The sequence below is a fragment of the Seriola dumerili genome, unplaced genomic scaffold (assembly GCF_002260705.1).
Source record: "Seriola dumerili isolate Sdu_G_001 unplaced genomic scaffold, Sdu_1.0 BDQW01000531.1, whole genome shotgun sequence".
In the NCBI taxonomy this organism is placed as follows: domain Eukaryota; kingdom Metazoa; phylum Chordata; class Actinopteri; order Carangiformes; family Carangidae; genus Seriola; species Seriola dumerili.
In genome coordinates this window covers 123996-150083 of record NW_019174786.1, presented here as the reverse complement: position 1 = coordinate 150083, position 26088 = coordinate 123996, and the positions used below count along the sequence as shown (strand labels likewise).

The following is a 26088-nucleotide window of genomic DNA, read 5'->3' as shown; positions in this document are numbered from 1 at the left end:
ACACTTTTTTGGGACTGTAACATGAATTTTTGGTTCAAATACATCAATCTGACCTGGATTATTTTTGCTTTTGTCCACCTATTGTTCATCTGACTGTTTGAGAAAGTTCTTCCAGTAGATTCAGAACAATCACATGTAACAGCAACTTCTTCAGGCTTGTACAGGAAGCCACCTCCTCTTCCTGTTTAGTCTAGACTCTGATTGGTCCCTGAGCTCAGGAGCATTTCCACAACAAAGCAGTCAACAGCACATTTATCAGTGTCTAAAAAGAGCTATAAGTGAGCCAATAAAAAAGGGCCATGGAAGGGGCTAAAATACAGTCATAACAAAAGAGAAATCACTGCTGCAACTCCGCTCCTTCCCCCATACAGTTTCCATAAATTCCATGTTTGGACATTATTTTGCTTTCAGAATAAGTACCCTCCATAATTAGTAATAACTCTGCCACATTAGTGTGTTTCTACACATGAATACAAAGCAACGCCCAGTGCAGGGAAAGTATTGTGATAAGAGCTATTCAAGTGGCTCAACGCCTTTTATTCTGCTTATCATGAATAGCTCACTCTGGGGATACAGTGGCCACAAGAGAGTCCAAAAAAGTCACATTTTAGATTTATTGTAGGATGTTACATAATTGGTTGGTCTCTCTTTGGCATAAAGTTTTCTGCTGCAATAATCCGCTCTTTTAAGAAACTCCTTATCAGAATGACATTACTAGAAAATAAGTCTTAGGAGTTAAGGAATTCCCCCAGACGAACCCTTCCTCCTGTCTGGCTTGCTCATATTGTACCTAAACTCCAACCACTTAGCTCAGTCGGACAAATAAAAAAAAAAAAGGAAATTAGCTCATCAGGAGACTGACGCAAGCCTCATGTAAAGATAACTAGATGAGAAAAAAGCAGACAGGGTGTCATTCCTTCTGCTCCACACGGGCCCATTAACATGCCTTATTAGGACATCTGGGGCCAGTTGTGAGCAGTCAGTGTGGCAGATGTAGCCTTTTGTTTTCTGTTTTTTCTGCTTCTCACAACTTCCCTCAGACAGCCTGAGTCATGTGATTCCTGTGAAGGTCGGGGTCGCTCGGCCGCTTGCTCACCACAGGACTCTGACCGAAGACAGCAGTAGAAAATTAAACAATAACACTGCAGGTACATTTACGGTAAAAAGATAAATACACAACCAGCTTTCCTGTAAGAAAAAGAAAGACGTTTCTCATTCCTGCACAGCTCCATGTCAGTGTCCAGTTAACTATTCTTGGGTGAGGTTCAAATTACATCTGCAGCTTCACTTTTGGTAAACTGCTGTCAGATACAAGCCTGCTTTATCAATCTCAGATAAATTACACCCTATCAATCAAAGCTCAAACAAAAAAAATTGATGATTTACAAGCCTCATATTTCTATTGCACTGATAATACCTCCATCAACTCTGCAGCTTCCCTTTTTGATCCCAGGTCTGTGCCTTGCAAAAGGTAGCCTACTTTTCCTGTCACACTTTTAGCCTTAAGGGCAGGTGAAAACTGAGGTCAACCAAGTTTACAGACAACACTGATCTACGTGTAAACCTGTTGCCACTGTAAACAAGCATTACTTTTGAATTGTTTTCACATGTAATAGTACTCCTACTTACGTTAGGGCTAAGCTCACGTATTTGCAGACAGTTAAACACACAGATAAGCACTTCCTGATAAAGATCTTATTAAAGTTTGAAACAAAAACTTTCAAAAAGCGTCCCAGTTTGTTTTGTTGTTTCTGATATCAGTAGCTGATGAGAAATAAAATTGGAGCCAGGTTTTTTGAAAGCTATGAAACTGCACCAAAAAGGGTCAACAACTCATTAGGCTATAATTGTATGGTTACAGTGTTGGTTGTGTGAGGGTTAAAATACTGTGCATTGACAATATAACACTTTATCTATTCAGTCCGGTTACTGAACAATGGGCTTTGGAGCAACAATCCATTCAATAGTTTTTGAGACACTCAAAACCACAAATGTCGTCTCCATGGTGGCGCTAAAGAGAAAGTCGTCAAAGTTATTGATTCCTCTTTTGGGCACTATGAATGTCTGTACAAAATTTTATGGCAATCCAGCCAATATTTGTTGAGATATTTTCAGTCTGGAGTAGTGTGGTTGATCAACTGACCAGCGGAGAGACAGATATTCACATCCCTAAAGCCATGCCACTAGTGTGACTTAGATAAACAATGATAAACAAACAAAGGAAACTATGAGAAGTAGAAAAATAAAGTCTAATCCCAGGATTTGTTTAGAGGCACTTAAAAACAATTGCGTATAGTTTATAGGAAGTAGTTTTATTATCTATGTACAGGTCCTGAAAATATATGATGCCACAGTTTTTTAATCACCTACTGTCTCTGCGGTATTACCCAAGCCAACACGCTCTTATGTCCACAGACTGCAAACAGTAAACAAACGGAGGGCTGTACATCAGTTTCCACAAATTCCTGTATTTCCACAAAAAAACAGGAGCTTGTGATATGCATGTAGTGGAAACTCCAAACACACAGAAGCACATAAGCTACCGTAGCAACATCCTGAGGAAATCGCCTCTCCCTTAAATCTTTACTGCAATGAGGCATCAAAGCTTGGGCTGCAGCCAAAAACTGGAATTTGTGTGTGTGTGTGTGTGTGTGTGTGTGTGTGTGTGTGTGTGTGTGTGTGTGTGTGTGTGAGATTAAGTGGGTTTTTAGGTTGCATTAAACCCCATGTAAAGACGCAAAACCTCTCAGACTATGAATTTACACTTTATGAGGTAGTTGAGAAATTCCAAGTTATCAAATGTAGAAACCATCCACTTCTTCTCTTTCTCGTCCTTAAGTCATTTCCTCAGATTTGATTCCTTTGAATTTGGGGAAATAACAGGAAAACCTGACAATGAGGCCAGAAAATACAATGAACCCCCACTGATGACTTCTCTTTTGAGTAACTGAGACATTTCCTTCTATGAAACCAGAGGCCTGTCATACTTGTTCTGGAAAGTGAAACCAGGGTGTGGATAAAGACTTGGATTTAAAGACCTCATGATGAAATCTGGTCACCACATTGGGAGAGCAGCTATTGTCACTTGATTGGGCCAAACCCATGGAAGTATGCAAATGGGTGATGGGATTGGTCACGTTCACTCTCTTACTGTTTCCCAAGAATACCAACATCCTGTATTACTTGAATTCATCATAAGATGAGTTATGTCATATTTCTGACAATGATGATCAAAACAAACTTGTTATCACGACCACGTGAGTTGTGTAACCCACCAACTCACCGAAACTTCAGCATGTATTTTGACAGAAACGGAGAATTACTTTTTGGTCCACCTGTGCTTTGCCATGAAAAAGCTTGCTTATAATTCACCAAACAGCTCAAGACTGACAGAGTTATGCAACGCACCTCTGCTACAATTACATGACTTGAACTGGATGACACTTTAACACACTTGTTGTGCAGAGCACTTCTCTATTGTAGTAAATATTTGAGAACGGTACAGAGCCACCCATAAATCTACAGTCACCATTCCTGTTTTCATATCTTCACGCCTCATCCTACTTCCCCTGAACCCTCTGCTGGAAATGTACTGAATAGGTTTGAGTGGTATTCAAGTAAATAACAACAAAAACTGGTATGACCACAGAAGGTGATGTTGGCAAATAGACTCTGCAGTTGCAATCAGATGTGACGCTGGTATTTGTTTCAAATGTGACAAAACATGAAAAAGTTTAAGTTTAATCATTTTGACCATGAATGATGATTTACGTCATCATGGTGTAATCACGGTGTAATCAATTAATCCATTGAAAAACGTGTTTTTCATTTAACCTTTTTTTTACCAGGAATTTTTCTCATTTTAAATAAGACATTGAGGATAATAATAATTTGTTGTTATGAATATGTTGCTGTTGTTGTCAGGTTTTTATTTTTTTCTACCATTTTTACTAAAATGTATGTACCACATGTTCTGATTCTACCATTTATGCACTCTAACGAGACTAAGAGTTTACAGCCATATTAGTGGCAAGCTATGGGCATAGAGGAGGTTGGAGTTAAATGCTAATGCCAGTATGCTAACATTTGCTATGACATTGCTAACATACTTATATTTAGCAAGCATTGTTTACCATTATCACTATCTTAGTTTGGTGTGTTTACATTTTTTAATTCACACAAAACACGAGGGATAAAGTATTGGACAAATCAATTTTTTTTTGACCTGATGATGGCACGAGATTGAAATATAGTGGACCAACAAAGTCATTAGTATTCATCACCTGGGGACCATGAATTTGATAGACCACCTGAGCGACATTATTGATCACAGAGCCTCGCTGCTAATGTGGCTATAAAATGATTGGCAGCTCTGAAAATGATCATATGAATGCGCAAGTTCATAAGATTCTTTTTATAGCACTGTATGTGCCAGGGACAGATTGTAATGTGCCTTGTGCTTCAAGAGGACTCAGATATAGCAAACTGGAATGCTGCCTTCATTGTTCTCGAGCCTAGCTTCTGTAGATACACATCAGTATGTCTCATTTTCATGCCACAATGATTGTGACATGAACACTTGATTTACAGCAGTCCAGAAAAAGAGAACTGGTTATAAAACACTACCATGAATGGATAACAGCTTACATTGTGCCAGTTTACTTCCTAAATTCTCTGTTTGCCCTGTTTCCAATAATAGCATTGTTACATCCCTGTTTGTCTTCTCAAGACACCGTGTGACAACAAGAACAGAGATTACAACTCTGTAAATATGAGACTACCAGGTTACCCAGTAAAGCTGCTTCTTGGAACAGGCTTGTAGTCTTGGGGAATCTTTGCTTCCCTTGACTTGGAATATCCCTCTGGTCTGGGTCAGTTACTACCTATCTTTAGTATGAATTCAATCTCTGTCTCATCAACAAGCATTTCATTTTCCCTTTCTCAGCTACAATACTTGCTTGTCTTGTTAAAGGTACTCTGTGATTTTGTCCCTCGAAATCGAAATGTTTTCCTTCACACCACCCACTGTTTCTCCCACATTGACTTAAAATTACCTGTGCAGATGGTGGTAAACTTGTTAGTTTCAGTCTTAAGTAGCTGTCAGAACATTTTAATTAATAGCTGCAATTGGTTTCTGAACGATTGGGTGTGTCTGTAGCAGCTACACCCACTGATGATAATGTCCTGTTGCTAATTGTCGACTCTAAAAAAAGATGTTGAGCTTTGATTCTGAGGGACAGATGTTTGATACTGATGATTTATGGCTACAATTTTTTTCTGCTACTGTAATATTTTCAACATCAACAGTCTACTGCCATGGCAGCAGCTCTGTAATGCTGTGCTTAGGCACAGCAGTGCTTTAAGCTAATGCTAATATCAGCGTGCTCGCGATGACATTGCTAATACACTGACGTTTAGAGGCAAAACCAGGGAACAAAGAGCTAAAGAACATAATTCATTATCCACAAGTAATACCTCAAAATAGTTTTGTGTTATACCATGTTCCCCATCTTAGTTTGGCGTGTTAGCATGCAAACATTTGCTAATTAGCCACCAAACACAAGGAACAGCTGAGGCCAAAGGGAGTGTTGCAGGTATTTGGTCATAAACCAAAGTATTGGACAAATTAAAATTTTGACCTGATGATTGCTCTAAATGAAGAGTACGAGATTTCATGGCATCCAACAGTCATCAAGACATTTAACTAAAGAACTAAAATGTCAGCCTCATTGTGATGTTATAGAGGGACAGTCAATGGACCATCAAAGCTGTTAGAACACATTGTCCGGGAACCATAAATGTATGTACAAAATTTGGTGCCAATCCATCGAGTACATGTTGAAATATTTCACTGAATATCCATCTGACAGTTGCCGAAATATTTCAGTCTGAATCATAAATGTCAACCTTATGGAAGCACTACAGGAAAAGTCAGGGTAAAGTATCCCGCACTTTTCTACTGTACTTGAATACTGGTATAGCTTCTATCTGAATGGTGCATTGACCTCTATAGTCTTTACCAATCAAGTGGGCATTTTAAGACCTCATTGTTTGCGCTCACTGAATGGTTCTCTCAATGGACACACTGACTATAGGCCATACCTCCAATGCAACATGCCACTACATGCTCTCACAAGCTCCAGAACTGCAGCTGCAGTCCTGCCCATGTCACACTTTGGATGCTGACTCTGTTCTTGCTGCACGTTGTGAGATACATAGGGAGGGTGGGTGCCTGTCTGAGATGGCCCATTATGTCACTGGTGCCCCAAGAATAGTTCCAGTGTGTCCTGCTAGGCACTGAGGCCAGTGTGACGTCCAAAACTTAACTGTTGTTGGGCCAAACCCAGAAGAAACAGGGGCCCTACTGTTTCCCCACGTCAGGCACACCCAGCCACACACACACACACATACAGACGCACAGACGCATACACACATGGAACCGTTTAAAGTTTTCCTCTGCAACTGTTCAAAATGCCCCCAGAATAAACACTTGAAGCAGATCTGAACCAGTGAGACCAACGATCCCTATTAGAGACGGACTATGACGCAATGTGATGGTAATGAGAGGTAGTGGGTTTCAGATGTTTTCTCAGTATGGTATTGCACATATGCTAAAGTAAAGTAATGTGAAACTTTCAGCTGGGAGAGCATGGCCTTATGAAATGATCCCAACTAATACATTATCATGAATAGCTCAACGAGCATGTAGATTCAAAGATATTTCATATTCATTTCCAAAAAGCTTTGATGATTTAATTAATTGTTTATCTATTTAAAAATAGTTTGTTTTAGGATTCCAGATTATCAAATGTGAGGATTGACACTTTTCGGTTTGATAACTCTGTTAATTGAATATTTAGGTTGGTTTTGGACATTTGGTTAGACAAAACAGGAAATGTCATCTTGCGGAAAGTGATCAATTTGTGGTGGCCATTTTTAAGATTTGTTGACATAATCATTGATTAATTACAAAATAGCTGACAGATTTATTGATAATTAAATTTTCAGCTCAGAAATCATAATGATATGAAGGAATTTGCTTTACTCAGTCATATGTTAGGTGACTTACTATTGGTGTTTATTTCTACACATTAATTGGAATTATAACCTGTCAGAACCTATAATATGTCTATTTTGTTACTTTGGTAAAGCCAAAAAGATTTTTTTTTGTTTAAATCTCTGCATTAATTACCTTTATATATATATATAAAAAAAGCAGCAGCCTGATGGTTCAAACTCAAATACCTTCAAAATTTTCCAAAGACACCAAATGTGTCAGGATTAATTTGGGGGGATGTGTATAAAATGATAATGATGTACATTTGAGCGAACCATACAAACCATGGAATCTTGGGTTTGAACATTTTGCTCATCTTATACCTTATACATAATTTACAGCATATGATACTGTGAACACAGTGAAATATGCTGATTTTAACAATCTGAAACCTACTTTAAGAAACACAAACTTTAAGAGAGGATGTGGTCTCTCCCTCACTTTAAGAGACACAAACTAGGAAAACTGTGATAAGGGGTTTAAAACATAAAAAAAAAAAACTAGTTATACTCAAAACATTAATGCCAGTAAGAAAAACAAAAACAGGCTCGCTTGACATATACTGTAAATCCCTCTTCTCGTGTAAATCATCACCACCACCACCACCCCCCCTCCCCGTCCCCGGTAGACCTCCCTCTGCCGCAACCAGCCTCCTCACTGCTCAGACGCAAGTGCTCGTCCACGTATGTGACGAGGTCGCGCCCACGCTGTTTAAAACGGTTCTCCCACGCGCTCTGTGATTCACTCAACCCATACTGTGAGCAGAGAAAAGAGATCATGACCCGATCTAGTACATAAAGTGTCTCACACACACTCCGTGTCCGCGTGGCTGTCGTTTATGTGCGTACGAGAGGGACGCTGGGCTCAGACAACGACCCGACTTTAGTGTGAATGTGCCGGTTAGGAGATTTCCACCTGCCCAGTGTGTTTGAAAAGCTCCCGGGACTCCGCGGTTCACCTGAGGCGCACGAGGACATCGTTTGCATGAAACTGTGCCCGGGTAAGACACATTTTTGGAAACCTTCAGAGAATAATTTGAATATCTTACCTGAAACTCAGTTGTAATTTAAGTTTAAACACGTTTCTTTAAACATTGTTTTATTCCTCTTGGCAATAACTTCTGAGAAAAGTAAATGGTTTTTATGACAACGTTTAGCAGGTTTTTTTTTATTTTGCCCCCGAGTTCTCAGGGACGCTCCGGGGCACACCGAACCACGCTCTAAAATCTACCAATTTCATGTGATCTCGCTTATTCCTGAGATGATGTGTCGAACATCACATGTTTGAGTTGTTTTGAGTAATCACTAGGCTCTGGTAGTTAATTCGGCCTAAAAGGAAGAAGCACTTACTTATACTAAAGCCTTCAAATATTGTTTGCCATCCCTCTATTGCTTGCTTTTTACTCTGGTGGCTGGAAGACTAGGTGAACCATATCCCATGTGTTAAGTTCTGCCTTGTGGGATGCATCCTTAAAAGTAAAATGAGTCCTGAATATAGCGTCTCTTACTTGACTTTCAGTTGAATAGTTTTTTATTTTTTGCTACATGATTTTTGAATGAAGCGTTGGCCAAGAATCCAAATATAAGCAGAAATGTCCCATCAGCAAACAGAGGGACAGTTGTTTATGCAGGTTTGATGCACTTGAGGTCTGTGTCAACTGACAGGTGTTGCACAGTGGTCTTGGTTTAATGCAAAATAGGTGCATCTGTCTATGTGTGTTTCCTAGTGAATGCTGTGGTTTCATTATTTTTTACTTGTTTTAGTAACCTAGATGTGTACATGTGCATATCCTGGGACGTATTAGGCTTTAGGTCAGCTTGCATCTCTTTTGTGATGTGACACACTCTCAAAAGCATGCCATTGTTTGCAGTAGAAATATTTAGGGGGGAATGCAAAGCTGTTTCCTGCACAGGGGGTTGACTAACAATGGCCACTACCTTGGAACAGTCGGCGGTTCTCTCTGCAAGTCACTTCTGAGGAGGGAGCTAGGATGTTGAAAGAATGGCCAAGAAAAGAGAAAGGGGAAAAAATAAAGTGTAACACAATGGAGAACAGGCAGTTCTGTGGGTATGTAGGATTGGAGACAATGGGTGGCCAGATGTGGTTGCATAAGACTCGAGTTAGTGAGGTCACAGAAGTCTATAAGTCTTCCAGTAACTAATAATATGGTGATATGAGTGTTGTTTGTAATACTAAGAGTGGGGTTGAGTTTAAAGAAGGCTGTGTACCTGCCTGGTTGCCTTTGTGTCACCTGTGTGCTACAATAACCTTCAATTTATATTGGCATGTTTCCAGTTCATCAGTGTGTTTGTACGTCTCCTAAGGGTCCACTGCTGTGAGGACAAAGCCCAAGCAAAGCTTAACTGTAAATATTTAATGGTTGGTGTCTGTGGTGAATGAATATTCCTCCTGAATGCGTCATTCACGTTACTGATCCTGTTTGGTGGCCTTTTGTTTTTCCACGCTGCAGTACAAGTTGTGCTGACTGCATGTTTTTTTTACCCCCCTTATCAAGGAGTTGTAAACACGAGATTGCACAATAAAAGCCTAATGAAGAGTTTCTTCATGCCTAAGAAAATCCTTGGTGCCAAAACAACCCAATTCCAGGATGTAGTCTTTCCCTCACCTTATTTTAATATGAACAAAGCTTAAGCATCTGTCTCACTTAATCATTCATGTGTCTTTGAAATGGATCCACTAACGTCACTGTCTTTATCTGCCTCATTTCAGATAAAAGCAGTGGATGCAACTACACTCTGTTTATAGAAGAAAGGTGGAAGAGTAGGAGCGGCTCTGAAGAGGATCAGCTGACCACAGGCACCTACACCTCAGCTAAAATTTCCACCAAATCCAACCTGAAACGCACCATGTCTCTCAGCACTTTCCACCTCATGCAGACCCTTAAGAACTCTCCTGCTGCGTTACGTCGCCGCTTTCGCCGCGACCGCACAGAGTCTTTATCCCATGGTGACCCGCTCTTCAAAGTCCACTACCTGGGCACAGAGAAAATCTTCTCTCTGGATCGAGAGCAGGCCCAGGATGCTATTAACCACTTGCTAGAAGGTATTGCTAATGGGAAGAAGCTGAGCAAAGATCACGCCCTGGTGGTGCGCCCAAGATACGTCGAGGTCAAGGAGCTGAGCACCGGCCGGCAGCTCACTAAGACATACCTGCAGGACATTGCGTACTGCGCCGCTGATGCCAACCGGCCCAATGTCTTCCTGTACATCTGCAAGCATCACGGGCAGCAGCTGCAGTGTCGGGTGTTCTGGTGCAGCCGGGCAGAGCGGGCGCGAGACATGACGGCCTGCCTGGCTCATTCCTTCCAGCGGGCGCTGAGCGACTGGCAGCAGGACGGCTCGGCCACTCTGACGCCAGGGGAGGTGAAGGGGAAACGTGTAGAGGAGTCATCCAACTCTCCTGTAAACACAAAGAGCTCCACCCTGCCTGCCAGTCTGGGAAAAGGTGAGATGACTGTACAGATGTACAAAGGCAGAGAGCAATGATTATAGAAACAGCCAAACTATGTAACAAATTAGTTTTATGCCTTTTTAGGCTGATTATTAATCACTGCCACAGACTTTACAGATACTTGATTCTGTTTCTTCAACTTTCTTATCCATCTGATCCAGTGAGCTAGTTTAATAAATGAATTTTTAATTGAATACATGGGATTTTAAGGTAACAGGGCCGCATCAAATAATGTGGTCCACTGGAGCCAGAGGCTGAGAGAGACTGTTACTGCTCTTCTGCTCAGCTAGGCTAGTTAGCTTTTAGCAAGAACATAACATGCTGTTTTCTTCTGACAAAATACACTTTTTTTAATAGCAAAATTGGTTTTATATTATATATATATAATATTAACAGTTATGCTAAAGTCAGATTCTGGTCTTGGCTGAATTTTAATCAGCTACGTAGCTGCTACTTTTTGGCTTTGTGGGGCAGAGTCGTTGATTTAAACCTTTGACCTCAAGCTCCTGGGTGAAAGTAATGAAAACCAAGTGCTGAAGTAGGTAGAAGTAAATGAATAGCCACACTAGGACACTTTAGAGTCAAGGTGGACAAACTGTTGGGGCTGGTTGTGTGTTTATAATTAATATTTAAACACCAGTTTTCACTTTTTGTTTGAAGCTGCCAAGCTACCATCATTGACCCAGTGTCTTTTTCCTTTTCAGTCCGCTGGAAGAAGCGAGGCTCTGTCTCTCGCAGCCCCATGAGGGCCATCACCAGAAGAGGATCTGCCTCTGACAGCTGGAACTGAACCCTGACTCTAACCCCTCAAACATGGGACCACATCTACCTAATGACAACCTCAAGGATCACAGCACTGAAGGGAGTTAGGGAGTGATAACAAGACAGAAGGAAAGACAAAGGGGATGCAACTGGGAAGTGGGAAAGTCCATATTTGGACATATTGTCTGAGTACTCTGCTTGTGGGAGGATGTTGCCATAATCAGTGAGTGTATGGACTTGACGGTTTGTGACGCAGCAAAGTCGTCTGTTGACTTTTGCAAATGTGGCGTCCGATGCAGCACAAGATGCTGTTGACAGCTTCCTTTTGTTTGCCTGTCAACAGCAATGTGTGGACTAGTGACTGGCTGCGAGCCATTTGAGGACCCGACTGATTCATGTTTGTGGCCCTTTTTTGGTTGGCTTGTTTGTTTTTAAGGAGTCTACTTGATACTGAAGCCACCGAAGGGTTTGGTCTGTTGGAAAGAGACGATTTAAACCAACAACGATACTGGCTGTTGGCCAAAATGATCCACAGGCAAAACTGGAAAAGACGACGAGAGTCCTGATGCTTCTGAAGGCTGATTTTTATTTAACTGACATTTGTTACAGGTCATGATGATTTTATGTTGTTGTTTTTTTTTTTTTTTAAACCATGTGGCACTAGCAACTATGTTTTTTTTTTCTTTTTTTAATTGGATGGACACAACCACACTTTTAATCTATGTTGTGAGAGTTTCGGGCCAAGATTACATAATGTAGGACAATGCTGTCATGTCATACAAAAGTGAAGTAAAATTAGCTATAGTCTGTAATGCATAGAATGTAGTTACTTAGTTAGTAGTTTCTGAGCACTTTCCAAATTTCCAGCTGTAAAATTTGACACCTGAACACATCAGTTTAATTATATCATTTCCTACTGCATTTTAAGAGGCAATTTGCTTCTATGAATTGTATGACAGGCACAGCACCTGCATTGTAAATAAAAACAGAAGTATCCCCTTGCACACTATAGCAACATCCTGCAAAAATCCTGCAAACAAACAAAAAAAATCCTGACCGTCCACAGTGATAAATTATTTGCATTTACGTGGGAACACACTCAGCCATGACTTGCGAGTTTGTTTGCGTCCGAACACTGGGAACGCTGTGTTCCCATGTGGAGCCTCTGTGAGGAATGTGCGGCCATGCACCTGCATTCCAATAGGGGGGAAATCTGAGATGGAGAATCTTCTTAAAAGCCCTGAATTCTTCTCCCATGTCCAACCATGACTTTGCATTTGGAGCGGCCTCATCAGTAGATGCTACAGTACGCTTTTAACTCTTGAGCTCTCGACTTGTTCACATTACCGAAGCCATAAAAGGTGCCCTGACTGGTTTTTAAGTCCATTTAAAGTGACGGTTATAGGCATTGATATGTGCAGTATTGCATAACATGCTCTCATGAGGGCGATTTCTATCCAAGGTTTACAAATGAGAGACTTGAGGATTAGTTGGACACCCCAAGGCGACCATTCAGTTCTCATTTCGTGTTTTCTGACCAAAAGTAAGCTAGAGATATTTTTTAACAGGAAAGGTGCCTGTGTTTTTGACTGATGTGCCACTTGGTTTTTATCGGTTAATTTTAACTTTTTGTACACTTTGATGTATCTTTTACAAACGGCACAACCTTCATCTCATAAAAGGGGTTAAAGTGCCTGCTTTAAGATATATTTTATCAATGTACTGTTTTGTCATTGTACATATTTAAATATGTATTTTATGAATTATTAAAACTTTTTATACAACATTTTTGTTTGTTGTCTTTACATGTTTTTCTCATGCTGCTCTAACTTTGAAGAAAACAAATATTTAACTTCTGCAGCTTTGACCCTGATAGATGATTCTGTTTCCAGGATTGAACACTCAAGTTTTGAAATGTTATATTTGGCCTAATGAAAACAGAATTCCTGTCTTTTAACTCTGTGTGTGTGTGTGTGTGTGTGTGTGTGTGTGTGGGGGAGAGGAAGAGATTGAGATTGAAGGCTTTGGGGGGTGCAGGGCAAGGCATTCAGAGAGGTCCTGGGATGTTTAATCTCAGTCATGTGACTCATTTCCCAGGGTTATTCTCCAGTGTTTTTTTTTTTTTTGTTTTTTTTTTTCACATTTCCAAAACATCTGGTACATGTGACTACCTTCCAACTGTGGTAAAGATGCAGATGCAGCTCCCAACTGGACAGCGCAGCCTTGAAACAAACAGATTTGTACAGTGTGTGCGCGTTATGAATACTGTGACGAGAGCTCTCTTCGGGCATTTAGTTCGCACGGGGTACAAACACTCACGACGAGTCAAACAATGCAATCATTAAACACACCAAAGCACGAAAAATCCTTTAAAACATAACAGCATTCACCTACAGACAGTCCTTCAGGTGTGATTTCATGCACTTCAACCTATGTGCTGTCTCTGTTTTCCTACAAGAAGTTATTAAAAGTGCACCGAGGACATCTCATCTTTATACGGATCAATTGCGGTCACTCCTCTCCAGAAGAGTCCCGCGCTGTTGGACTGCTGCTCGGCCTGGAGGCCTCTCTGTGTCGCTGTAACTCCAGCAGGGACTGGACATGGAAACGCCTCAGAGGCTTCACCTCCTCTACAACTGAAAAGAGAAAAACGATGAAATCATCAAAAACAGGAGCTGATAACTTAAAAATTTAAATGTGGCATGAGCGGGAGAAAGGCCGTGTCTTATCTCTGTCACGTAGCTAAACAGCATCACCTGCTGGCGTCAATAGTAATAGAAATAGTGCATTTAAATATAATGATGTGCTGTAGTTTGAAAATACTGACACCACCTGTTGCTCTCCATGATTATCTAAGATGAGTGTTACCTTTGTCATAGTGCAGCTCGTCCCGGTTCCCGTACACCACATACATCTCCAGGAAGTTGAGGAGAGCGCCTGTGACGAGGAATCGGTCGGGGAGGGGGAGACTTTTGATGTAACGCATGTCCAGGGCGAAGGGGTTTGAAGGAGAGGGAACGGTGCACAGGCTCACCAGCTCACTGACGATGTCCCACACACGAATACCTGCAGGAAAAAGAAAAAAAAAAAAAAAAAACGAGGGATTTTATTCAAGTAAAACATTTGTGGAACAGTTTTCAAACTAAAGCACCCAGAGCTTTTTTCCACAACCCTAATCCACACCAAACAGTGCTCTCTAAGAAGGTTAAACTCAAGCAAAGACATCTGCATCTGATTTAGCTCATGGAAAATGGTGTAATTATTGAATCTGTGCAGTGAAACAATAACTTTCTCCGGTTTGGATTCCTCACATTGTTTCCATACCTCGCGTCTGCCAGTCTGAGATGGACTTGAGTTTCATGGGCGTGTCCTTGACCATCGAATCGGTGCCTCCGATGTTGACCAGGCGCTCGTGATTGGAGCGTATCCAGGCGTAGGGGCGCCCGTACTTGACGTAGCCGGCCAGTAAAAACAGAGTGCAGTTCACCTCCTGTTGAGGGACAAAGTGGAGATTAGTGAGACAGAGTGAGTGAGTTAATATTGAACTCTGAGGTTAGGAGAAGAAAACTAAATCAAGACTTTGGCTGATGCGCTTACAGGCACTGCTATCTCTCGTTCACTGGGGGATGCTGGGAGAAGATGCTCCTCACTGCCGGGGTCCCTAAGAATACAGAAAGAGGTCAACCAATGTGTATCTTAAGTGTGGTTGCAAGCAGGTCTGTATACGTGTATCTGATCAGTTTAAGATGGCCTGTTAAATGTTTAGCTAAAGCCTCATCAGGAGCATTCGTCCCATAGATAAACAACTGAACGAGTGGACACTGAAAAAGAAAAAGAAGTAATCAGACTACTGGGAACTGTGCGATATGCATGGTTGCAGCTAAAGATTTTTTACTAATTGTTTAATCTAAAAAATAAAAAAGTGATGCGTATATAGATGTCAGTCAAGATGCTACTTCATAATGTTGTTTGTAAATTTCAGACAAGACAACAACACCAACATCACAAGCCCCATCAGTGGCATCAGTCACCTGGCAGTCTGCGGCTGCGTCTTGGTGCGTGGTTGCGTGGGGGGCTCTCGAGGGCCCACAGGTTCCCCGGGCAGGGGAGAGCTGCTCCGACTGGCCAGGCTGGGGGAGCTGCTGCTGGGGGAGACATTACTGCTGTTACAGCTGCTGGTGGAGGAGGAGGAGGAGGAGGCTCTGGACACCACAAAGCCTGGGGATCGCCAACCCTGCAGGAGAGCATGGGGGGGAGACGGGTGAGGGTGGCATTTATTATGTCGTATAGACAAGACAGTAAGAACAGAAAATGACATAAAGCAGACAGCACTGTGTACAAGACAGATTCTCACATATTATTACTTGTTTTTTGTCGACAGAAACTGACCAGATCCTCGTTGACGACTGTCAGGAGCAACTCCTCTTTCCCTCTGAGCCAAGGCTGGAAGTATTTAAAGCCCTGCAAGTAAAACAATACAATTTTGCACGAGATTGCTCGGCACACTGTGTGTTCAATGTCCTCTGCATTCATTCACGTGTGGTCAAACCTGTAATGATCCAAGCAAAGCCAGGTCACTCAGAAAGTGCTGCAGCTTCCTCTTCTGCTCCCTCTCTCTTTTCTATTCACACACACAGACACAAAGAAGAGGCAAAAACACAAAACACACATGTTAATATTCCTCATCTTCAACACACACATCCAACAGGCCTGACCTCAAAATCCCTCCAGCACCTGAGGGAGACCTGTGGGCGATGCCACCCTCCCAGCATCCTCTAGTCGAGTATCCTAGCAACACGTGCAACGCCTCCTCCTCACAGCATCCCGCATCTCCATCAATAACAAAGACTTCATTCGTTTTATTAAACGATGCAAATTAGGGACAGTGAAATAAGCCGGAGACCGAAAACGTCACGTTCACGCAGCAAAATGCACCGTAAGCTCTTAAATCGTATCCGTCAAGGTGCGACTTTTACTCAAAACCCTGCAGCTGATAAAAGAAACACATAATGAGGAGAACAGGACTCACACTGCTGCCGCTCATCTTGATCCAAATGGCAGACAACGGTCGTCTCCTTCCCAGGCGATCATGGCGCGTTTAGCTACTGCATGCCGACACTAAAAACCCCGCAGTCTGCTATTTAAAATCCGACCTCATCTTTTCCGATGAATTGCTGCTGCTGCTGCGGCGGCGGCGATGCACACACGGGCCGAGGGGGGTTGCTCTCCTCGGGTGGTGCCCTTTTGCTTTATTCGCTGTCGGCTGCACCGTGAACTAGGATTGGTGATGGGCGTGTGAGGCCCCTAGCGGCCATGTTGGCAGACTACCTTTTTCCAGTAAAGCTGCAAACTGTAAAGACGAGCACAGATGATCGACTCTGTTGAACCAGTGCAGCCAAAAATGTCACTGAGCAGCCAGGTAACTTGAATGTTTAACCAACACCGTGAGTCCTCATTTTTGACCCTAGGGTCCTTGGTCTCACCCACCTTACTCGGGCCTCTTTATTTAAAGGAATTGTTTGACATTATTGAAAACATTCTTTCACTTTAATCGATACCACCCTCATATCCGTCTATTAAGAATGAAACATATAGAATAGCTATATAAGAAGAAAACATCTGTCCATATAAAAAAGAGAGAGGCCATATCTCCCCTGTATCAGCCTCTCTCCACTGGCAATAAGTCGGAGACAAAACTGATTTTAAGACACTTGAAGAAGAATTTTAAAGCTCTGCAAGGACTGGTTAAATGCGTTATAGAAATTCATGACTCCAGGTGGGAAAATGTTTGAGCAGCTTTGCCTGGAGTAAATGGACCGCCATATGTAGTTTTTTTTTTAATCTATAATTTCATGCTGGTCCCATCAGATTAACTTTACTGTAGTGTTAGTTGGGTGAGAGGAGTCAGAAATCTGACACAGACATTTGAACAAGACAAAAATAATCACTTTATTCAGTGAGAGTCAACAGGGACTCAAAGTGGGAATATCCACAGCCCATCAACACATCAGTGCCTCTTAACAAATCAACATAATGTGCAAGAAGAGCATTCATTAGCAGTGTAGCAAAGGATCACATCTTTAAAAAGCAAGTCACATTACATTTCTGAAGATTGGCTATCTTCACAGAAGACAAAAGACAGTTAAGCCTAAAAGTTCTTAGAAACTAAGTGAGCGAAGAAGGTCCTGATCTCTTTGGGTGAGATGCTGACAGTGAAAGCTTCTTCTCCACATCTCCAACACCATTTGTTCTCTAAAAGAAAGAAAAAGGCGGCAGAGAATGAGCACGAGAAGGAAGAAGCTGTCGTTTCACTTAATGAATACATCAAAACAGTGAATTGTAGTGTATTACTAAGACTGGACATAATCAGAAGATACTGCTGTTCAGCTGTTCTCCTGTTTTTCAGCCATGTCTCACTTGTTTCTAAGTTATCTGCAGTCTTCCACTTCCACCTCTGCAGACTGGTGATGTCCCAGGTTCCTGTGAGAGAACGCTCCTCCAGCACTTTTACTTCCCCTATGCCCTGCAGAACATCCTGCTCATTCAGGAAATGACCATTGAAGAAAAAAAAAAAAAAGATTAAGTAAACTCTATTTTTAAAATTATGAAAATTCAAGGGTTTCCTCTTATAACACCAAGACAGTAATATGTAGAGATGACTTATCAGCACCTTTAAGTTTATTGTGACTGGCTTTGAAAGCTCAGGATGTTCTCCCTCCTCATACAGATGCATGATTCTCACCAGGATTCGATCGTAGTCCGGCTCTGAGCGCAGATCCTTACCTAGATGCACCAAAAATAAATGACATAATTGAATTCCATAAACAAACAACAAAGAGAATGGACAGATTTTGATGTGCCCAGTTTTATTTTTATTTTTCTCCCTGCTGACCCGAGTGTATGTGACTGAGGTGAACGTCATGATTCGAGCTGTAGTTCCATCCGGGGATACTGAGGCTGAGCAGGTGGAGGTTTGGTGGCAAAACGACTGAACGCACAGGAGAACTTCCTCTGGGCTCCTTTTCCAGCCAGGGCTTCTCTGAGTGTTGGGGAGCAAAACACAGTTCCTGTCCGGTCTTAATACTTTTTATATTTCCATCATTTTTTCCTTACTTTTTAAGTTTTTTTTTGTCATGCGGCCTTACAAAAACGAGCACTCACGAGGTTGGTCTATAGGCATGATGACAGGTCTGTGCTGCAGCTCTATTGCCTCCCTCTGGTAAAGTGCGGAGGTGGTGCTGATGGAGCCAAGCGTCATCCACAGGGTGGGCCTTACAACTGAGCTGTCATTGAGGGTCAGGTTGTAGCCGAGGTTCCAGGGCAAGTTGTTCCAAAGACGTCGATGGAGCATGACCTGGGGGGTAAAAAAAAAAACAAAAAAACAAACCAAACAAACCTCAGGATGTTTACATGTTTCTGTGTGAGCAGAGAAGAGAAGAGATGTGAGTGTGTGCTCACATGGCTTTTTCTACCTCTAGTTGTCCGCTGGCTTGGCTGGACACACCGTGCGCTCTGTCGCTGGTGAGCACCAGTCTGCTGAGGTCATCCTCAATGAAGGCTGTCCGAACCATGGGGAAGTAGTTCTGCAGCACACGTGTTAATGTGGATTACTTTCCATATTAGAATACTTTAAACTCACTGGGACCAATTACAGAATTTAAACCATGGAAATACCCTGCAGCATGAATCTCCACTTTTTCCAAGGACTTACTCTTGCTAAAGTGTTGTTAGTGAACTTCCTGTGTGGTCTCTTCATCATCTGGTAACCATTGTCATCTGTGTACAGAGTCCTGTTGTTCTTCAGGGCAGAGCTGGTCCTGAGGACGACCTCTGTGTTGAGATGGAGGGGTCCCAGCGAATAGGTTTGCTCCAGCCTATGACACCGCAGTCTGGTCCCGAAACATTCTGGGACACGCGTGGTGATTGAATAAGCGTAATCTTTATCGCTTTCCTCTCTAAAAAAAAAAGATGTTAAATGATAAGAGTCGATGTCACAATTAGGGCTGAGAAGAGAGGAGAGACCAAAATATACTATAAGAAAATCAAAAACAAATTCCTTTAACCCACCTGTAGAAGTATTGCCTGATCTCAGACACAATCTTCCCGGGGATAATCTCCATTTCCACAGACTTGTAGGCCCGCACAGCCGAACCGTTGGTGCTGAAGATGTAGTTATCAGAGATGGGCCCTGATTTTACGTCTCCGTTTGCGTGGTACTCCCAGAAATCCTGAGTCATCCTTACTCTCATTTTTTCCTCACTACCAAGGATGACAGAGAGGTCAAAGGTCAGAGAGTTACAATGGCACAAAAGAAAAGCATGAGTTTTAGTGAACCACGGAAGTTAAAAGTTTTAAATGTAAATACAGTATCATGGTGCTCAAATTATTTCATAACACTGCTAAAACACTCGTGATACAACGCGTATCATATCGTATAAGGAATGAGTGTGGGAATATGTCAGATCTTACAGATAGGTGATGCTGTGCAGTAGATTGGTATCCTGGTCAAACATGAGCTTGTAACATTCATTCAGAACTGGTAGAAGCCTCCTCCCTGTTTTTGTCCAGTCCTGGACGTGGCGTCTCTCAAACAGAACCCCTTTAGCTTCATAAGTCCAGCTACACTTGGACTTCCCAGAGCACGGCTTGCCAGAGAACTTAATCAAGTATTTTCTATGCTGAAGGCCTCCCAGGTCCACCATGATGAAAAGATCATAGGTGACATTGGACTGTGCTGATTTCTGGATCTGTTACAGACAGGAAGATATTATTACATGTAGCCTTATTCAGATGTACTAAATAGATTTTCTGAGCTTTTGAGACAAGAAAAATGATAATAATACCTGTGCCAGCACAGGCTGTCCATCATCATCAAAGACGGCTGCATTTGGGAAGGTTACTGTGACGTTGATGATAGTGGTGATGTTCCATGCTAAGGGGTTGTAAACGATGACATGTTGCTCCAGAGTCTGATGAACACCTGGCATGAAGAGATCAATTACAGTTTATTCAAATGTTAACCTAAATGTGTGTTTGAGACTAATCTCGATGCTCGTGTTAGCATTTAGTTCAAAGCACACACGTTGCGCCAATATTAGCATGCTAAAGGAAGCTGCAGCCCTCTTCTAAAACACCTTTTCTGTGATAGTGGCTGCTGAGCATGCTGGGGATGTCAAGGTGGTGGGGCAGCAGAAAGAGCGCAGCGAGAAGTTCCTCCACTCCCATCATGGCCTGCGTGAGATGCTGCATGTACATGTCTGCCACCTTGGGAGACTCTGTGCCAGTGATACCATCATGGTGCTGCACCTAAAAACACACGCCAAATCACATTTTGTGGTGTTGGGACTGTGAGCTTTTATTTGTCCTGTCGTCCCTCTGTGATAAGGCAGTCCAATAGACAGTTTACCTCAGAGACAGCCCAGCGAAGTGCTCTCAGCTTGTCCAGGGCCCAGTCTTTAGCCACAGGTCCGTCGGGGAAGCTGATTCGATACCGTGTGAAAAGAGTCTCGGCTGCGTGCAGCTGGGAACTAGCTTGCCGTGCCATCCCTTTTAAAACATTTCTGGAGGCATAAAATCCTGTCCATGCCTGGTATGGTTCTAGGAAATAAAACGCATTAGTCACAGTAGATGATATCAACAAGAAAACTCTGTTTGACTGTGCCTCATTTCCTTCCTTTAATGTTAGCAGGTCTCACCGGTGGAATATGGCAGAAAATCTTCACTGCCCCGACTCTCCCAAACAAGATCTGATTGGTAGATGGCTTGGAAGTATTCACTTAGACTGGCATACTGGACTGTCACACCAAACTCTTTGCTGTTCTGGTTGATGTACTTCATTAAAGGATCCATGTTGTTGAACTGCACAGATGAGTTGTAGAACTGTTTGTCACAGCCCTGAAACACAAGGGGAAAACATTTATGTAAGGGATAAGGATTTTTTTTACTAAATAAATGTTTTCTGCTCATATGTTTTCACTGGAGCTCTCCATGTAAAAGACAATTACTGAACTGGATTTGATCCAAAATAAAATAATCCCAGGTTCCTGTTTACTCACCCATGGCCAGAGCACATGGTTGGTCCTAAACCATGCTGCCCTCTGCTTGATGTTCTCCACCATGGTCTGGGCGTAGGCGTGTACTGTCTCCTTAGTGACGGGCAGGCTCATGTTGGGGTAGACTCCATTTTTAGGTGGGTCTGGGAACAAAGCAACTCCGTTCCAGTAGAAACCAGAGCTGAGAACAAAATGTTTTTGTTGACAAATTGCAGTTTTTTTCCTATTAAATAACATTTATTTATATCAGTAACCAGTGTAATGCAGTTTTATCTGTTGTCAATTATCTTAATAGCCTATGAGATTTGGGTTTTGGTAGAATGATAAAAGCAGTCATACAAATAGTCTGAATGTGATATACCTGTTTGAGAATGACAGGTGGGATGGAGTGCAATAACTAAACTGGTCCATAGTGTGAGTGAAGATCTGCTGCTTATCCTTTAGAGAGTGAGAACTTCTCCACACAAACTGTAGGTTCTGTACAGAAAAATAGATAAACAACATGCAGTGACTATTTACTACAAAGTGAGGAGTACAAATCTACTTTATATTTCCAACTGAGGCACCAACTAATACCTTCTTTTTCTGCATGGTGTCTTTTAGGTCATAGTCAATGCGTGAGATGAGGTGGGCGTTGAAACCTGCCAGGGCAAACAGGACCGGCGTGGTGGCAGAGGCTCCAAATGGATCCACGTGCCAGGAGAACTGAGGACGTACCCCGAACGTCTCGTAGAGGAAGCCGTGTCCCTCTGAATCAGCAGGAAGGTACTGGGTTACTACACGAGCCGTCACTGGAATTGCAGGTTACAGCGGCAGGAAATTAGAAGTACTACCTGTCATTTGCAATATCTCATCCTCTAGATCAGTTACAGCCTCGTCGTGCATCACTTGGCCCCCGATGATGAACTCCAGTCGGCCTTCTTTTACAAGCTGTCGCACCTAGAAAACCAACCAAACCATAACATGTTAATTATTTACTGGGCATGCAAGGGGTGACTCCACTGACTTTAAACATGAAGATCAATTCAGAGCTACTCAGTATATAAAAACAGGGACTAAAACCAGGATATATATTGGTCTCTGGTGCTTTCATTTTGACTAATCTTTTTCTAATCTGTTTCTTGCAAACCCCTTAACTTTATGAAAGTGCAATATAGGAGTATCTCTTCAAAGAATATGGCGTAGAAACAATTTAATGAGACCATCTTGAATTATTTTATGTCAGAACACAGTAGTGACTCATCACATATCCTTACTTGTCTTTTATGAGTGTTTGTGGCCACAGTGTCCCACCACAGCCGGAAGAACTCCTGCTCCACAGCGATGAACCTGCGGTCTTTAGCCTTAGACAGCTCCTCAGTCACACTGGTGTACACATTGGCTGCATAAGCGTGCATACTCTCCTACAGAAAATACATACTCAAATTCATATTTACACAGACAACACACATATTTATCCACATTATATGAGTTATAGTAGTTTGGTGAAAAGAAACTATTAAACTGTAGGCTGTATAATTATGCTTGAGAGGTTTAACACCTTATTAGAAAGCTAGACACTGAAACCTACCTGAATAGTGTACACCCAGCCAACATCCATGTGACTGTGAGGAATTACAAATGTCTGAATTGGCTCCTTTTCACTGCCTGTCACTCCATATGAGAAGCAGCAACAAAAAACAAACACGACTAAAAATCTCATCTTTTTTTATCCGGTGAAGAAGGAGAAGCGTTATATCATCTTAGAAAGATCTTCTTCCTTGTTATTGTTGTGCTGCAACATGTGATTCTGACGACTCAAATTTATTCAGTACGGAAGCCCAGACAGACCAAGCTAGTTAAAGTGCGCTGGTGACCTTTAACGCCGGAAACAATCATTGTAAACACAGTGCACGTTTGGAGGTGAAAGCATACCCTCCAATGTAACATAAAAATGGGAAAGAATTTGAGAATTGCATTTGTATTTGGCGGCTTTATAACAGCGGTTGCCGCAGCGTTTTACCCCATATTTTTCCACCCCCTCACGCATAACGAAGAGTACAGTAAGTGGCTTTAAGTTATCCTTCAGTTTCAGTTACACAATCAGACTGTTTACAATATCCAGCCTAATGTCATTTAATATGTTGCTACGTATGAAGATTTTAGCATTGTGCTAATTATTTTTCGCGTTGCTTTAGTTGGCAAAACATACTGTAAGCTAGTGGTTTTAGCTAGGAGACGTTAGCTAATATGTTGTTACGCGTTGGCACATATTTAGTTTAAGTAACCTCTGTTTTCTGGCACTTTTTAAGTCTTTAAACTCGATGAACTTCGGGATTTATGTCCCCAAAACATTAATCAAAAGCTCTTCACAAATCCAAAGAGAAAAAAAAAGTTTATGTACATAAACTTTTATCTTAGATGTGGCTAAAGTTAAAAGTGTTGTCCACCCAGCGATAGAGGTTTCTCACTGCACATGGAGAGGTTTCCTTTCCACTTTCCCAAAACCATAAACATGTAGCTAAACCTGCTAAGACAAAGGCAGAAGAATGCCAGGAAAATACATTAAGCGAAATAGTTGTAGTTTCACCATATTATGTCCAGCCAGCTCTGGCCAGCACAGATGGAAAGCTACAGTCAGGACATACAGTAAAACCATGGATGAACCTCTTCTAGTGTTACTGACAGTGCAAGCAAAAGAGAAAAATAAAGACTGATAGTAACCAGCTGCTTTGCGGAAATCTTGTTTATGATTTTGGCCACAAAAGTCTTCCACTAAATGTACTGTGCTGTTCTCTCTTTGCTAGGAGAAGTCCAGAAGATGAACCGGGCAGGAATCAACCAGGCAGATATTCAACCCGTGGGTAAGAGCACATAGTAGATTTGAACTGGGTGGTGGTTTTGTCACTGCAGTATATTTATGGTGTATTTATTTAGAATGCTTCAGTCTACATGACAGGTATTTTATATACTCGATCAAGGACATAGTCTGAAATCTTTGTAAATAAACATTCAGTGTGCTGTGCTATTTTTTTTTTCACTTTTATTCAACTTTTGCAATTGGCCATTATCCACTTGACTTTCTGACTTACTGATATTAATGTAAATTTACATAATTTACCATTTACAAGATGTTTTATGCATATGTTTACCCTACACAGATGGACTGGCTCCATACAGATCTGCTCCCTTTTTGTATTTTGTCTGAAGCCATCCTTTACAACATATCTTGTTTGATTTACTTTCTGACCTGGACAATTTTAATCATATTTCAGGACCTCATAGATCAGTCGAAAATATATTGAATGTAAACTTTTAGGAACTCATTGCGCTGTCCTACAGTATACGTTGAGCCACACTCGTTGTCCGTTAAGTATGGTAAATTGAGATTTCATTTAATTGCACACATGGTTAAAAAAGACACAGTGAGAAAAATAGCCACTACTTTATGTGCAGTTCAGTGCGTCATCCGTTCTCTCACATTATCCTTTTCTTGCTGACGCTGTTTATTTCTTTTTCCCCAAAAAGGTGTGAAGATATGGTCTGATCCGTTCAAGCCTTCAGGCAAATGAAGACCAGTGACACCTGGCTGTCACTAATTCCAGACACAGATGCCTGTTTCGATGAGTGCTTGGTGTGTGCGTGAGTGAATGAATGAATGATTTTTCAGAATGTGTTAAATTTTGGTTGTGCAGTGATTCTTTATCCTATAAATAAAGTTTAAAGCTCTAAAAGATTAAACACGATTTCGTTAAAGATTTCTTGATATAACTTTTTGTTGTACAGGCTAATATATTGTGATGAGAGACAGGAAATGATGGCCACAAATGTGCTTTCTACCCTGCTAAATGTCATCATTTGACCACAAGGGGGCACCCCAAACCTGCCTGTTGATACAGAAAGCACTGGACTGTGTATTGTTTTGTTTATGCATCTTAGATATTTTGGAAAAACTCTTGTATTTCCAGAGGCCTTGCTCTGGTATGCAGCCTGTAGGAAATTATAATAAAATACAGTGGTTTGTTTATCCACCCCATTCACAAGAATCTCTTTTGACATTTTATTTTGATTTAGTTGATGCGAGAGTCATAAAAACGGTTCAGCAGATGAGGGACAATGTCCAGTAATGTGCAGCATCATCTTCCAGGATGGAAACAGTAGAGACAGAGTTATTCCAGGACACATCGCTCTGAATTATCATTTCCTTGTCACGGACACAGGGTTTAACTATTGCTTGACTGTTTAAATGCCATGTGACTCTTGCTGTGCTCTAGCTGCCCGTGGGCTGGAAGGATGGGGCAAAGCTCCACGGTCGTCTTGTTCAAAATCCTACTCGACGTGATCCAGACTCCCTTTACGAGTCCACGGGTGCTGTAAAAGCGGAGAATTCCAAAACTACCATTTTTTTCCCTGTACTTTTGTGGTTTCCTGACATTGACCAGCATCCCCTTTCAGAGTTTGGTCCATCAAAGTCCTTTTGGAGGAAAGATAGATTAAGAAAGAGCTAAAGCATGTGTTTATGGTCCTTCAGAGATGGTGCATTTTTAAAGTTGCCCTTAAATCTTTCACAGTCCTCGATGTAGCCTGTACTTTCGGACTTTAAGGACCGTTCGTGAGGCCCACTGCCAGCGAAACCGACTGCACGGGCCAGCAACGGCCACTCTCCTTCTCAACCCCCCAATCAACAAGCCCCATTGTTTATGAGAGGTTGTTATTGTTGGGCTGCATTCAGAAACAAGAGAAAACTCAAGAGCTCGGCTGTGCAGA

The 26088-nt window shown here is 41.8% G+C and overlaps 4 protein-coding genes across 4 annotated transcripts; 2 read left to right on the top strand and 2 right to left on the bottom strand.

The window, feature by feature from the left end:
• Positions 1-7818: 7818 nt before the first annotated feature.
• On the top strand, positions 7819-13076 carry LOC111235681 (low density lipoprotein receptor adapter protein 1-like). Its single transcript, XM_022764208.1, has 3 exons — positions 7819-8057; positions 9788-10522; positions 11233-13076. Exons 1-3 carry the CDS (start codon positions 7949-7951, stop codon positions 11316-11318), a joined length of 930 nt encoding a protein of 309 aa, XP_022619929.1. The 5' UTR covers positions 7819-7948; the 3' UTR covers positions 11319-13076.
• Positions 13077-13548: 472 nt separating this feature from the next.
• Positions 13549-16480, bottom strand: LOC111235668. The gene is made up of 8 exons (XM_022764193.1): positions 16320-16480; positions 15840-15911; positions 15680-15751; positions 15322-15524; positions 14888-14951; positions 14615-14780; positions 14159-14356; positions 13549-13926 (listed from the first exon to the last, which is right to left on the bottom strand). Exons 1-8 carry the CDS (start codon positions 16332-16334, stop codon positions 13802-13804), a joined length of 915 nt encoding a protein of 304 aa, XP_022619914.1. The 5' UTR covers positions 16335-16480; the 3' UTR covers positions 13549-13801.
• A 773-nt stretch (positions 16481-17253) lies between these two features.
• man2b2 (mannosidase alpha class 2B member 2) lies at positions 17254-23128 on the bottom strand. Its single transcript, XM_022764205.1, has 19 exons — positions 22913-23128; positions 22599-22745; positions 22176-22281; positions 21919-22091; positions 21704-21819; positions 21346-21523; positions 20986-21184; positions 20697-20887; positions 20425-20596; positions 20134-20270; positions 19760-20037; positions 19358-19549; positions 19002-19245; positions 18763-18873; positions 18452-18644; positions 18183-18329; positions 17961-18073; positions 17708-17825; positions 17254-17542 (listed from the first exon to the last, which is right to left on the bottom strand). The coding sequence occupies exons 1-19, from the start codon at positions 23042-23044 to the stop codon at positions 17439-17441; spliced, it is 3051 nt and encodes a 1016-aa protein (XP_022619926.1). The 5' UTR covers positions 23045-23128; the 3' UTR covers positions 17254-17438.
• A 57-nt stretch (positions 23129-23185) lies between these two features.
• Positions 23186-25062, top strand: smim20 (small integral membrane protein 20). Its single transcript, XM_022764206.1, has 3 exons — positions 23186-23384; positions 24129-24185; positions 24850-25062. Exons 1-3 carry the CDS (start codon positions 23276-23278, stop codon positions 24891-24893), a joined length of 210 nt encoding a protein of 69 aa, XP_022619927.1. The 5' UTR covers positions 23186-23275; the 3' UTR covers positions 24894-25062.
• The last annotated feature ends 1026 nt before the right edge of the window (positions 25063-26088 follow it).

What these genes read in the sequence shown, in the direction of transcription:
- smim20 (XM_022764206.1), top strand. Translation starts at nt 23,276, where the DNA reads ATGGGAAAGAATTTGAGAATTGCATTTGTATTTGGCGGCTTTATAACA. An exon ending in CACGCATAACGAAGAGTACA is followed by an intron (nt 23,385 to 24,128) that starts GTAAGTGGCTTT and finishes TCTCTTTGCTAG; the next exon opens with GAGAAGTCCAGAAGATGAAC. An exon ending in GGCAGATATTCAACCCGTGG is followed by an intron (nt 24,186 to 24,849) that starts GTAAGAGCACAT and finishes TTCCCCAAAAAG; the next exon opens with GTGTGAAGATATGGTCTGAT.
- man2b2 (XM_022764205.1), bottom strand. Translation starts at nt 23,044, where the DNA reads ATGAGATTTTTAGTCGTGTTTGTTTTTTGTTGCTGCTTCTCATATGGA. An exon ending in TTTTCTGCCATATTCCACCG is followed by an intron (nt 20,888 to 20,985) that starts GTGAGACCTGCT and finishes TTTATTTCCTAG; the next exon opens with AACCATACCAGGCATGGACA. An exon ending in TTCGCTGGGCTGTCTCTGAG is followed by an intron (nt 20,597 to 20,696) that starts GTAAACTGTCTA and finishes GTGTGTTTTTAG; the next exon opens with GTGCAGCACCATGATGGTAT.
- LOC111235681 (XM_022764208.1), top strand. Translation starts at nt 7,949, where the DNA reads ATGTGCCGGTTAGGAGATTTCCACCTGCCCAGTGTGTTTGAAAAGCTC. An exon ending in TTGCATGAAACTGTGCCCGG is followed by an intron (nt 8,058 to 9,787) that starts GTAAGACACATT and finishes GCCTCATTTCAG; the next exon opens with ATAAAAGCAGTGGATGCAAC. An exon ending in GCCTGCCAGTCTGGGAAAAG is followed by an intron (nt 10,523 to 11,232) that starts GTGAGATGACTG and finishes TTTCCTTTTCAG; the next exon opens with TCCGCTGGAAGAAGCGAGGC.
- LOC111235668 (XM_022764193.1), bottom strand. An exon ending in ACGCAGCCGCAGACTGCCAG is followed by an intron (nt 14,952 to 15,321) that starts GTGACTGATGCC and finishes CTGTATTCTTAG; the next exon opens with GGACCCCGGCAGTGAGGAGC. An exon ending in CGAGCTGCACTATGACAAAG is followed by an intron (nt 13,927 to 14,158) that starts GTAACACTCATC and finishes TTCTCTTTTCAG; the next exon opens with TTGTAGAGGAGGTGAAGCCT.